The sequence below is a fragment of the Mixophyes fleayi genome, chromosome 1, assembly GCF_038048845.1.
Source record: "Mixophyes fleayi isolate aMixFle1 chromosome 1, aMixFle1.hap1, whole genome shotgun sequence".
Lineage (NCBI taxonomy): Eukaryota > Metazoa > Chordata > Amphibia > Anura > Limnodynastidae > Mixophyes > Mixophyes fleayi.
The window spans coordinates 185,525,386-185,539,749 of record NC_134402.1 but is presented as its reverse complement, the minus strand read 5'-3'; the positions used below and the strand labels follow the sequence as shown (position 1 = coordinate 185,539,749).

General features: G+C 37.3%; 1 protein-coding gene across 1 annotated transcript in view; it reads right to left on the bottom strand.

Moving 5' to 3' along the window:
* Positions 1 to 453: 453 nt before the first annotated feature.
* Positions 454 to 14,364, bottom strand: part of LOC142141587 (low-density lipoprotein receptor-related protein 2-like) — a 29,005-nt gene continuing 15,094 nt past the window's right edge. Inside the window, exons 12-20 of the mRNA XM_075200253.1 lie at positions 9,050 to 9,250; positions 7,334 to 7,871; positions 6,741 to 6,866; positions 5,488 to 5,595; positions 2,905 to 3,141; positions 1,673 to 2,069; positions 1,200 to 1,331; positions 778 to 810; positions 454 to 543 (exon numbers count right to left, since the gene is read on the bottom strand). Coding sequence (XP_075056354.1) covers positions 537 to 543; positions 778 to 810; positions 1,200 to 1,331; positions 1,673 to 2,069; positions 2,905 to 3,141; positions 5,488 to 5,595; positions 6,741 to 6,866; positions 7,334 to 7,871; positions 9,050 to 9,250 — 1,779 coding nt within the window. The 3' untranslated portion in view covers positions 454 to 536. The remainder of the gene's footprint in view (positions 544 to 777; positions 811 to 1,199; positions 1,332 to 1,672; positions 2,070 to 2,904; positions 3,142 to 5,487; positions 5,596 to 6,740; positions 6,867 to 7,333; positions 7,872 to 9,049; positions 9,251 to 14,364) is intronic.

The window sequence follows — 14,364 nt, the reverse complement described above, 5'->3', positions numbered from 1 at the left end:
TTCTTATTCTCAAATTAGTATTTTGTATCTCTTCAGAGTCAACAACTGGATTAAGACTAGGAGGAAAGGTAGCAGCTATCTTGGGTAACCATTTTGAGACTGCTAGTTGAAGCAGATTTTTTAATTCAGTGTGGTTGACCTTAGAACATAGAAACAAATTCACTATTTACAACAGAATGCAAATACCTCACTAGTAACTGTGGACATGGACAATATTTAACAGCCCCTATAAAAAAAAAATGAAGTTCTTTAACACTTTCCGGTTTAGGCTAAACTGGACCGGGGCAGACAGATGTTGATTATATATCCTCTGCACAGCACTGAATACTATGATGGCACTAATTATATCATTGAGTAATGAAGGACTTTCCCATGAACTGTATGACACAATGCTTCTCTATGGAAGTTAAATTCACTTTAGTTTTAGCTAAAATTTAAACAAAAAAAACCAATGCAATTAAATATGATTTTTTTTTATTTGTATACAAGTGGATTAACATTTAATTTTACGTTGTACAAAGCAACTTGTGGAATTCTTAGCCCCTGAGGAGGAAAGAACAGATTTAACACATTTAGAAAACGGATATCCCAACACACAAATAGTAGTATATGTAACAATTTTACGAAGCAATATAGCATTTAAATTTATACAACCAATATGGATGCTTAGAATGTTTTATGACAAAAATGCATGTTCCTCAGTTTCCATTTCAATATTTTGTTGATATAAACCAATAATGTTAGAAAGGAGGGATTATTAATTAAAATATGGCTTACTTGGGGTCTTCAACATGTGTTTCAATCATTGTCCTGAAAAACAAACAACCCAATCAAGTTGAGAAGTCAAATATTGAGTTTGTAATTCTCCAAGAAGACAAACTAGTTAAAAACAAAAAAACAAAAAATAAAATTCTGCATCAACACCACATCTATAAAGAAAATGCATCTTCAAAGATGATCTAGGTTAAAAAAAAAAAAAATCAAAAAAACACCATTGGAAATATGTATTTCTACATAGTGTTATGTGTAATTTAAAGTGAGATGTGTTGAATATAAATTGGCTATTTATATAGCACTACCAATTCCGCAGTGTTGAGCAGAGAACTCACATCAGTCCCTGCCCCATTGGGCTTTACAGTCTAAATTCCCTAACATACACATGCAAAACAGTGTTTATTTGGGTAATGCTTGATTAATACCTGCTGGTACCTTCAGCATCAAAGGCCTCATTGAAAAAAGTTTCAGAGAACTCCCTGTTTTCAGCTTCTAGTGGCTCCATGTCCTTAGCAGTTTGCCTAGTTAGAGTTCTTGAAGAAGCTGAACTATAGGTCCTAAGTATGAAGGAAAAAAACAAATTGGAGATGTTGTATTAATTTAGTATTGCTCCCCCCATCAATATAAACATGCCGGGAAAAAAACCCAAAACACGACAGGTGGCACATAGAAAACAGTAGGTTAAATAAAATGTAGGAGTTTAGATTGTAATATAGAAAACAAAGTGACAGTTCTAGTGAGGGGATTAATGTACTCCCTACTGTAATGTATAATCAAAACATGTCACATGACATTGACATCTGTAAAATATTTATGGATGCTACTTGCAGAAAAATAAACTACAAACACTTCATTTCTTGTCTAAATAAAAAATGTACTTATGCATTCCAATGCCAACCTTTGCAAAGCTTTTCTTCGGGTTACAAGCACAAAGATCCCCGCAGCTATCACAAATACAAGAAGAACAGCAACAGTGCCAACAGTGAGGGGCACAGCAAGTGGTTTTAAGCCCTCTTCACAAAAGTCTCCACCATAGCCATCAAAACACCGACATTTGACTAAATCATTTTCCACAACACATGTTCCTCTCATGTTACAGGTCTCGCTAGTACATGGCCTGGACTCCATTTTTCTTTCAAAATCTTCATTTGTCTGGTTATACTCAGGGTTTTCAAAGTCTACAGAGAGAGTGCTGCTTGGATAAGACACATCCTTGCTAGCAGGGGTTTTAGGTGCAGCCATTAAAGTTGGTAAAATTACATTACTGGCGCTCTTTCCATCAATGTTGTACTCACCTAAAAAAAAAAAAAAAAAAAAAAAAGTAAAGAAAATAAAATTGTAAAATTTAAAATAATATTTTAAAAGGTTGTAGAAAACTAAACAATGCTCTTTGATTTAGCAGACCTGTCCTAACACTCTAGGCACAGAGCATATTAAAAAAAAAAAAAAAATGATTAACATTTTTTAAATGGATTTCCTTGTTTTCAGCATAGCACAGTACCAGCCACATAAACATGGCAACTTCTGAACATAAGCAGATATTTTGGAACTAATGTAAGTCAGCAAAAACATTTTTTTATTTACATGCATCAATTGTTGCTTATAAAATGTGTTGTACGATAGCTATAGATATACAAAGGTTTTCCCAAATAGGTGTCTAGAATAGCAGTAAAAGGTGTATTTGTTAATTTTCAAAGGTCACACAAAAAAAAATAAAAAATAGAAAAATACTCTGCACAGAATTGCCTATAATGGATGCAAGTGTGATATATTAATGTGACTTAATCTGCTCTAAATGTGCTTAGGAAAAATATATAATAGTGTAATCCCTTAGTAGTAGCAAATGGTGCTACCCCTAGAGAAAAATGTATATTCACAAGTTTGCCAGAAATGGGGCACTCCACAATTCTTCTATGTTAATTGATATGGATAATAAAATCATTACTTTTAAATATAATTCTTTAAAATATACATCAGAAAAATCAGCAAATTATCTTATTTATATAAAATTTGTGATTCGGAAGAAATGGTGAATTAAAATGTTGTATTATATGTATTTTAAAGAATTGTGAATAGAATAAAAAAGGTGCCTGCATCACTTAACATATAAAATATATATTTAGAACTTACAATTTTTCTCATCAGAGCCATCTAGACAGTCTGTTTTGTGATCACATATTTTGTTATTAAGGATACATTTTAAACCATCTTTGCAGATCCGAGCTCCTTCGTCGCAATACAACTGTTCATGGCACTGTGTACCATTCACCAGGCGATGAGTAGATGAACAACGGCATGTGTGGCCGACAAGATTAGGCAGACATATTTGGCTACAACCACCATTATTTTTTGAGCATCCATTGCTGCCTGTTACATCGGAAGAAAAAGTTAAATAAATTGGCATAAAACAACTCATTTGCTGGGATTAATTCAAAGTTTTCACTGCACTTGCAGCACAGACATTTTAAGTGGGTACTATGGGAGAATTCCAGTTTAGTTTTGCGCAATAAAGAAAAAAAAAAAATGTAGGACAAATTAGAAAGTAAGCAATTTAACAATGAGCAAAAAAATGTCATACTTGAGTTAAATTTACTATAAGATTTCATATTTTGTTAAAGATGAAACACTTATTTAATTGCCCTTTGTGTTTTTGAACTTTCAACAGAAATGAAATAGGGGGTAGTATTTATAAAGGGAAAACTAAAGCAGTTTATTGATCAAACAGATTTAGCACCGATCTGTAGTGCAAAAATTGTTAAAGGAACTGGTTGGACTGGTTCTTCTATTAAATACAGTTTGTAACAAGGACATGTGTTCTTGTTACAGTATCATGGATAGGTTAGTAAAAAATACTGGAATAGTTTTCAAGGGCAGGAGGATAGCATGTGTTGGGGTGGGGGCAGAGATGGGTTGTGACTTAGAAGAGGCTATGAAGGAGGTATGCAAGGTTAGACAATAGAAATCAAACAAGCTTATACTGTGCTACTCATTGATAAGTTAGTGTAAAAGATCAGTTTGCTCTTATCATTTATTTAATTTTCTCTAACTGTAGACAAAAATTCTGCCTCACTGCGCTGTGGTCAGGAGTTCAATTCCCAAATATGGCCTGATCTGTGTGGAGTTTGTATGTTCTCCCTGTGTTTGCGTGGGTTTCCTCCCACACTCCAAAAACATACCAGTAGGTTAATTGGCTTCCATCAAAATTGACCCTAGTCTCTCTCAGTCTAAATTCCCTAACATACACACACACACACAGACAAAGCTCCAATGTGGTAGGGACTGATATGAATGAGTTCTCTGTACAGCGCTGCGGAATCAGTGGCGCTATATAATAATCATCACCATTTATTTGAGAGAGACAGAAAAAGCACTTGACCTAGATGACTTACACACGTGCTACAGGAACCAAGTTTGGAAATTGTTGGATTACTACTTTTAGATTTGTGGACCCCCCTATTTTTGGGAATTTTCCACAAGAGTGACAGAAAAACAGATGTGGTACTAGTCTTAAAAGAGAACAAAATCAGAACCAGAAAGTTATAAACTGAGCTGGACATCTGTTGTGGAAATTTGTAAAAAATTCTGAAATGTCGTAGAATATTTGACAAGTGTCAACATGGTTTAACGAGGGACCAGTAATCCCAAATAGGATTAGGTTTCATGGATCTTTGTGGTGAAATTTGTGGAAAAATATCTGCATTTTGTGAATGTTTGATACTTTAACACACAAGTCTGGTAAATAAGACGAGTACTGGGTCTAGGTAAAGGTAACAAGTACATAGGTGGAGAAATGATGGAAGTATAGGATACAAAGGGTAGTTAAGGGACAGCACAGTATGGATCACTGGGCTAGGGTGATTAGTAGTAGACCTCAGTCTGAACATTTTTTATTTATATTAAAGAACTTGGTAACTAGACCTAAAACGTGAGATTTTCAGATTTGGTGAAGACAGAAAGCTATACATTTATCATCAGAGCAGGATAGTAAATTGCTACGGCAAGATTTAGACAAAACTGCAAACTGGACCTTTACACAGCAGATGAAATCTAATGTAGATAAAATATTTGTTTATGAACTTAGGCTATGGTAATAATGATGCTAATTACACATTAAATAGAATAAAATGGAAGAAAATTCTAGATGGAACAAAGTCTTCGGAATACTAGTTAGATTGGATATGCATTGCCGAGTGGCAAGCAGATGTTGCCAAGGAATATCAAATCCATTGGATAAATGTAATTAAAGAGAATCATTTTTAGAAATCTCTAGTTAAAACACATCTTTAATAAGTACAGATTGGCCATTTCACTGTAAGGACATGGGAGAACTTGTGTGCTGAGAAGTTTGAGGATGTTTTCCTCTGATGTCTCTTTGCCCTAAGTAGGTTTTTAATTGCAAGGAATACTTAGCATAGCAAAGGGTTCTTTAGTTTATTTCAAGACATTGAGACTGTAGCCAAAACTAGTAGGGAACATTGTAATGGAGGGGGGTGGGAGGGAGGGTTAGTTATTCAAAGAAATTATATTACCGTTTTTTGGAATTAAGAAGGCTAAATTGGCAAGTCACATTGGAGGTTTTGTTTATTAAGATTACAGAAAGTCAATACAGATGAACCATTTATGAATTTTTAATTGCAATAATAATCATGTAACCAGCATACAAGTTGAAAATGTTCAAACAATCAGAGGGGAATGGGGTGGAGGATGACTCACCTTGCTGGGTTTGACTACTGTACACTTTTAAATCTACCACCTTCTGGTCCATTTCAAAAGATCTCTTTTCGTATGTGTCCATTCCACTAAACCAAACTTTTGTTTTACCTAAGAGACAAGAAAGTAGATTTTGTTTACCAATTGCAAAACAAAAATTCCATGCCAGGGACCACACACCACTCCTTTGTGAATAGTTTTGCTTGAATATCACTATATTGTTGCCTGTCTATTCATGGAAAAGTGGCATTGCAACATTAGCGAGGGCCAGTGCTTTATTTCTGAATGGTCCGCAGCATGGAACCCACATGGTTCTGTTTGTTGAGGGGGGGGGGGGGGGGAGGAGGAGTTGGATGTTTAGTAGTAAATATGTGGCATTATCCAGTTAAAGGTTTAAAGCTTTGTAAATATTAAGTTTTAAAAAGTTTAACAGTGTGTAAAGTAACACCACATAGTCCCTTGTATCCAAACATTAAATACTTTTTTGCATATATACATCTACCAATACAGTAAGCCCTGTAGTCCCAATTACTACTTAAACCAGATAGAACACCTCATCTAAACAGAACAAAAGCTAAGATTCTATATTTCATTGCGTCAAGATACTGCTGCTTAATAAAGTTGCAGATTAAAGATTAGCAAAATATTTCCTTTTATGAATTTAAGACTTGTTTCAATTGCAATGTATATTAACCATCCGCTTACAAGATGCCTCTGAATATATGGAACCTACACTAGCCAATGAACATATAATGAACTTTAAAGAGGCTGCAAATTTAGAGGGGGAACGAAAAAAAATTCTCATTAAGTTAGACTCCCATTAAATGCAGCCAGCTCTCCTTCACTTTCAAATGCCCTCTCAGGGACAAGTGCTGTTGGCAGTGCTCAAAGTGGAGATTTAGAAGTGACTGTATGGAAAGTGTTATGGGAAGTTTTACCACCATATACCAGCCCAGCCCACCTAACGTCGGAGGGGGGGGGGGGGGGGAGAAAATAAAATGAGGTAGGGAGCATTACCATATATGTATAGTACCCATTTCAGTCAAGTTAGAAGAAAAACTCAATTTGCCAACAGGTGAAAGGTTTTAAGTTATCAAATTTTCTTCTAGAAAGTTTGACTGTCAGATTCTGATGGATAATCTGTATAGAAGTAGACCCACTTTATGTGTGTACTTTTCAGTAAAGCTTCAGTGTTATTCATTCACTGCTATTCATTAGTCAGTACATATACAGATTTCAGCATTGTGTAAACATACCATTGGCAACCATGGTCCAGAATAAAACCTCATCCCCTGTAGTGAAAGCGTTTAGACCATGCAATCCACTCCGTATTACTTTATAATCTGATCCATCCACCCTAATTGACTCAATGGTGCCATATTCTGGGGGAAAAAAAAATTGTAAAATAAAGCCACTGAAATGAGGGCTCCATACATTAAAAGCAAGAAATTTTAAGGGTCGGTCCATCTATATAAAAAAAAAAAAAAAAAAAAAAAAAAAAAGAAAAACCACAAGAATCCTATTTTAGGCAATAAACACATTTTAGTGCGGCAAGGTGTGGTGCATGTATACATTAAAAGTAAAAACAAAAAAAATTACACTTGCTGGTTCACCAATTAATTTTGAAGCAACAGTTTGACTAAATTAGTTGCTTTGCGAAACCAGTTCCTAAGTATTTAACATTTAGTCTTTTCTATTGTTGCTTTGGTCTGTGACAATGCAGAGTGCTCCTTTTGCCATTTGGAGCCAATAGAGTGGATCTATTTTTACAAAATAAAAACCAAAGTTAAATTTGAGAAAACACACATACATATTTTCAAGGCATGAACATGGTAATTCAATATTTTACCTCTATCAGCCCAATAAAGTCTAGATCCAGAGTCTACAAAGGTCAATCCAGTCACCAGTTTGCTCTTTCTCCATAGAACTCTCCTCTCAGTTCCATCCATATCTGCACATTCTATCTTTCCACTGTTCTTTTGACTTGGTAATCCTGCATCAAAATAGCACATTATGCCAATTGATGGAAAGACCGCAATGCAGTATGGCTGATACAAGTCCTCACTCATTACTACAGTTTTATACATGCCATTTGAAGTGCCAACTTGAATGAATGGCTTATTTGTGCTAATCCAAAAAATATTTCCAGTTATCCAGTCCACTGCTATGGAAGTCACACTGTCCTCAACAAACAGAACTTTTCTCCAATCCTTGGGGTCAGCTTTGATTTTAGCTGTAGCTATGTAGCCACCACTTTTTACAGCAAAAACAAGTGATTGATTTTGTACATTGTAGTCCATAGATGAAAAAGGATTAATGCGGGACAAAAAAGCAATCTGAGTTTTCATTGGAGCCTTTTGGTCGAATGCTCGTTTTTGCAAATTGATCTGCAAAGAAAATAAAATCAGATTATTCACATTATCTTGATTTTGACAGTCAAGTGACAGATTGTTCCCCCAATTATGCAGATTTCTATAACACATTTCCAGTAATTGATGCTAAGATAAAGTAACCCTGCTCTAGTGATTTATCAGTTTGTAACTACCAACAGAACATTGGTCATTGGAATCCATGCTTATTAACAATGGACATTTTTCACAAGTCTAAAGAGTGCTACCATTAATATTTGGTAAAATAAACTTCTATCAAGCTTAATAAAACTGTAGTTAATGCCATTGTCCATTTTACCTTTCAGGGCAAGTGCCAAATATGCAGAGGAATACTTGGCCAACACCAAGATTGGTAAATGCATTTATGATTTCAACTGGTCAATAATCCACCTACCTAGAACTTAGAGTTGACATTGTAGATAACCATGTCTAGAGACAGCAAATACTCTACCTAGTGGTACTGTTAGCCCCTGAAGTGTCTCACCTACCTGGATTTTTCCATCTTTTTTCTTTTTTGTTGGACAGTTACCAATCCAGTTAAAGCACAACACCAAACCTGTTTATATTTTTAGCCCAGCTACAGTAATTGGTATTGCGTGTTCTGGTCTGCTGTAGAGATTAAATTCGACTACTTGTTGACAAACCCTGCCAATGATCAATTGTCTTGAACCAATCCTTCACTTTTACTATACCTCTGATTTTCTGGTATCGTTTTACTCCACGTTTACTCACCTAGCCCGCCCCATCATTGGTCAAATGGCATGCGACTGCTCACATCCCTAGTGTTGAAATACTTAGAGATATGTCCCGGAACCCTAATCAAGAGGCCTAGGCTCTTCCACATGCCAGAAAGCCCATTAACATAGCTCCTGGGGACTTGCTACCACCAGTCCTGACATGATTGCATGTCAAAATTTTATTACATGATTAACTACATTAATCTGTGTCGTCTAACAAACCTTGTGATTTTTACCCAATATAAAGTGACTGCATGACTGGTACACCAACTTGATGGCAACAGGGAATTTGTTAAAGACAATGTATGTTTAAATTCAAAATAGATTCATGAATACCAATACTCAGATTTATTCTCCGCCCTGTCAAGAATCACTACACTAAAAATAGTAGTATATTAGTACTTTTATATTAAGCAGGTATGCTTTGTTTAGTTATACCTGTATGACCGATGTTGACAGTGTCAATAGCAGAACGTGCAATTCCTTAAAAGGAACACAATTCCACATATTGATTGAAAGAAAAAATCCTGTGGGGCACCAACAGCTTCCATTTAATCCAGGACCAAGCAGGCACAAATGTGAACACTTCAGTAGTTGGCAGGGATTATCTGTTTTTGGTTGCAGAACCTCATGCATCACCTAAGAAACATTGAAGCATTTATAAAACAGGAAGCATTTATCAATTATAGAATTATACAAATGTATAAATAGCCTACTTAAAAGAAAAAGATTAATGTTTTGGGTTATAAAAACACTATTTAAAAAAACAGGTTGTATTGGAAAGCTGAAAAATGTCTCTGCTGGCATCACAACAACTCACTAAACCAACACATTGTTTAGACTAGTTAGTGTAGAATAGGCCAAACACTTCTAAAATGTTAGAATTTAACGAGCAAACACAAAAATATTCCTTTTAAGAACAGTTCCTTTTAAATATTGTGGCATGCTACCTGCAAGGTGGCAGCCTTGCCCAGTATTCAACATTGACCTCTTATCATAAATGCATATGGCATCTCCATCAAGTGGTATACTGAAGGAGGCTGTGCACTGCTGGTCAATAAGCAACCCCCTTATTGCTCAGTTTGTCACTACTACAGCAGTGACTATTGTAACAAGTTTAGGCTAACGAGCTATTTTAATAAATTAAGCCTGTCTGGTATCCCCTCTAGTCAGTAGAAACTCTGCTGAGGTTCTTAGAGCACAGGTAAAGTGACTGAGCCACATAAAAGATTTTTAAATGTGGCCATATGGTAGGTTATAAGAGAGCTAGAGTCCCCTGGTAATGTCACTGCTTTTAGCCCTTTGTGAAGCCCTCCATTGTATAGGTCAGCAGTAATGGTCAATAATGCAATTCCACACAATGGTACTTCATGCTTTAGCAGTAGGTTACCCCGAGATGAAATTTCCTATTGGCACTGAGCCCACAGTCATCACTTAGTTAAAATAGGATGAAAACCATGGCATCACCCTTATACAAGTGGTGATGTCATAACATTGTGGGTACCAATTCCTGGTTCCCAGATGGTGTACTTTGGGGATATAGGTTTGTTGTTGCATTTTTAGCCTATGTAAAATGTACATGGTTGGGGGTGTGTTGTAAAACACTGATGCAGCAGCCGCCGATTACCATATAAGCAGTTTTAAGGTATCATTGATTTTGCTCAAATACCCCAACTGGCGAAGAGGATGGAATGGCAGTGTGCTCATAGTGCTGGAATGAACATTTCAGAATATATTGCCAATTTGGACCACGCTTCTAGGATGCACTAAGGAACAGTTAGTTTAGGTGCTTTTGCTAGGCATACCACACACTAAGTATGTTGTCAGACTGCTGCAAAGGATGCTTCAGAGTCTTAGTGGCTAGTCCTCATATGAATCCAATCATTGCTGGGTTAAAGGAGGTAGAAAAAGTCATAATGGAGGCCACAGTTGAGTTGTGACAGATATGCACACAAACATACACAAAATTCACAGTGATCAATGTAAAACGTCCAATGTACACAAGGTGACCGAGAAAGTTGAATTTCGAGAGCCAGGAGACTAAGGACCTTTCCTTTGTCGAACTGCACAACATTAGGGTCACAGACCACCCCTGAACTAACAGGGTCAATCTAAAGATAGAGCTCATCATGAACTTCATTTTATCAGTAATTACTGCGAAGGAATATCAGACTGTTCTCAAAAAATCTGTTACGAGAGACATCTATTACTTAATTTATAGATTGGAAAAAAGTGGGTTTCTTTAGGAAAAAATTAAACTGAGCGTGAAGTACAAAGGCAAAGAGACAGACATCAGACCTTAGACCTATCTGTATTTCCACGTGTTGGACCAGCAATGTTCAGCGATATGAAATTTCATAAGGCTCAACTAGTGCCCTATGCCATTCAACCCAGAGTTGAGGCCGAACATCTGAAATTACAGATGACGGAACACTGGCGTCTACCAGAGTGGAGTAAATGGACCACACTATGGATTTGGGCCATTCACTCCATTTAATTTTTGGAGATTTCAAAAACCACCATTAATCCCGTACTCCACATGGTACAGTATCCATCACGATTGGGGACATATGTCTGGAATGGATAGCCTTACAAATATTTAGCTTATTTACAAAATGGTATTAAGACCATAAAAAATAAATAAATAAAATACAATCTTGACAATCAACATGTACAAGAACTTATTCCAATTCAACATTTTTGTTTTTGTAATTGCCTTGGCCCCAGAAATTTGGCACACAATGGACCAAGTAACAAGGGAAATTAGGTACCCTGTTTTAACTCAATCTAGTAACTGGCAAAGATGATCACTTAAATTAGAACCAAAGATCATGCCAATACTTACAAAAATAAGACATGCACAAGAAAGTACAACACTTCTTGACCAACTCTCAAACATATGTATAAAAATGGTTGGTATTCCATTAGACAATAAGTTGCAGCCCACAACATGTAGATCTGGACATCTAATGTACACACTGGACATGAGTGCAGGGCCACCCCATGTAGACCGGATTCTAGACACAAGGGAAGGTAGTCACAAATCCAGTTTTAGAACCACATCAGGCTCCAGATGTGGGTTTGGCAAGGAATACGCATACCCATCTGAATGCTTTTAAAGAGGCTCCATCTGCTCTACTGAGCTGTTGGGGTGCATGAAGACTGGAGTTAAACTCTGATCAGGTAACTTCTGCTTTGCACTTTTTAGTGTTCGAATAAAAACAAGAAACCCTGAGACCTATTTTATATATATTGTGATGAGGACCTTCCTGCCTGATCCATTTACTTGATTATGATCACATCTCACATGATGTCAGCATTCTAGGTTTTGTTAGCACACATTTTATCCAGGAAATTAATTTCTTATATCCTCTTGCTAAAAAACACGTGACTGTCAGTCTTCAATATTAGAACACAATAAATTGTGTTACAGTGCATTTCTGTTCAACAAGTGCCTCCCACTTTCAGTGTACTGCTAGACAGCCAAAAGTAAACCCAAAAAGTTGTCAAGAGTATAATAGTTTGAATCTGGAAATTACTGTACTTATGTCATCCAACAGTTTAAAGTTGCCGATATTAAAGTATATCTCTAGCAATGCAACAAGGTAAGCAAATTAAAACATTCCAATTTCAGAGTTAAACAATGTTATCTTACTGTATCCGAGCTCTGTAAATTAACTATTCAGAGTGGTAAGCAACCAGACATTTTCTCTAAGGCCTTCCCTCCTTTTTTTACTAGGCAGTTGCTAATATCTAAATATCTTTCAGTGTGTGGTAGGTCAGCAAGAGATGTGGGAAGAGGGATGCAGGTGTATCACATGCTGCAGTCAAGACATTGTTGTAATGGTTCTGAAAAAGCCATCTGTAGCTAGTACCCTGAGGAATGGTCCCCAGTTGCTGGAGGCAATTATTCTGGGATGATAAAGAGGTGTACAAACAGATTCTCATTGGTGAAACAAATAATCCAGTATCGTTTGTATTGAATGTTAATTAAATGGTTCAAGCAACTTGGTACCAGAAATCAGGATAACCATTCAAGCCTTGGAGTCGGGGGTGGATTGGGAAGTTAAAGTGGCCCTGGAAAATTTCTGGAAGTGGCTTCACATGGTAACCTGTGGTTGGGGCCAACACAAAAGTGGGCAGGGTTGACTATTCGTAACCACATCAGTCATCAGTGGCAGGTGAGGCTAATGCAACATGCAGTGGTAGGTGACGTCATAGAAACACAAGGAGGAGCTGTATTGTGCTCTCTTTAATGAATGTAAAGAACTGAACTAATTTATAAACTAAAAAGACGCCAGTGCTGGAATATTGCAAAAAACAGCAGCACTGTCAGGTGCGAGTAAAACTGTTCTGCAGTAGAATCAGATCATAAACATGTAACATGGTCCCATAACAAGAATAAAATCCTTAAATACTACCATAATGAGGCTACAATACAATTTCAGATGCCATAATACACAGCAAGATGACGCAGTAGGCTGGCAAGCAGAACTGCTCCACAAGGAAATTGTTGCCAATGATTATATGATATTAGGCCAGTACTCTTCGGTGGCACAGAGTGATCAATTCAGGTCACTTACCCATAGGAGTGGGCAGAACATTTTGTGAGGGTATGCACCCAGGGAAACCAAGCAAGGGATAATTTGTGCCGCAGCTCGCAGTCGGAAGGGTGTGTCTAGCAAGGTCTAAGGTGGAGGCTGCCTAGAAGTGCTTCCCAGACCATAGTATGCCAAACGGTGCCCGCCTCCCCCCAGGACCATAATATTCCAAATAGTGTCACAATATGAATCTGGCACTATTTCCTATGTCTGAGTTGACTTACCCATCACACTGATGTCTTCTGTACCACACTGGGACTGCTACTGCTGCTTGTGAGCCATCCTGGGAACTCCAATATGAGGCGCTGTTACATAGCCATCTCTCTCCTGCGTCTGGTGACCCTGCAGTCAGCGCTCAGTGATAGGCAGCCTGGCTATTTGCTTCCAGGACTGCTTCACTGTCGGGCCCACCCCCTGGGGTGAAATTTAAAGAAAAAACAAAACCCAACCACACACACGAAAGAAATTGAATTGCAGACAGCCTCTGTAGACCCCATGGCCTACCAGGAAAGCTCCCAGTAAGGCCCATGGCCACTCCACCCCTGTTTGTAGTACACTACTTGCTCAAGAGGTGTCAGATATTGATGTTTGAAAGAAAACTAATTTCTGCCTATGATTCTCCAGTCCTTTGTCTTCTGAATTCAATCTAAATGCTGGCAGCTAGATTCAGCACACACATTTAAAGGCATAGGTGCAATAATAGGAAATAGGAAAACTCAGAATCTTCGTCAGAAGAGTCCAAGGGTATATTGCATGATGTAACATCATAAGCATTGGAAATGCTAGACAGGGTGACAGGCACCCAATCTGGAAACCCAACAGCCAGTGCACTGGGTTAATATTAGGGTCTGCTGTGAACCCAGCATCGATGAGGATACCAGCAGTGGAAGTATCAAAAAAGCCATCCTAATCCCTAATTGCTATTGTATACAGCAGTCAGATCACTATATGCCCCAAATGATGGAAATCCCCATCCCCAGCCTGCAACTCAATAACCAAAATGTGAGTAACCTATACTCATAAAGTGTTTGAGATCCTGGGTACACAGGCTTTGAGAGTGAATCCTATCATTTCAACCAAGCTAGTTGCAGTGGTTGAGAATTGTGATGAAAATAGTGGCGGAAAGGGTGTTCGTTAGGGGACCAAAGTGGT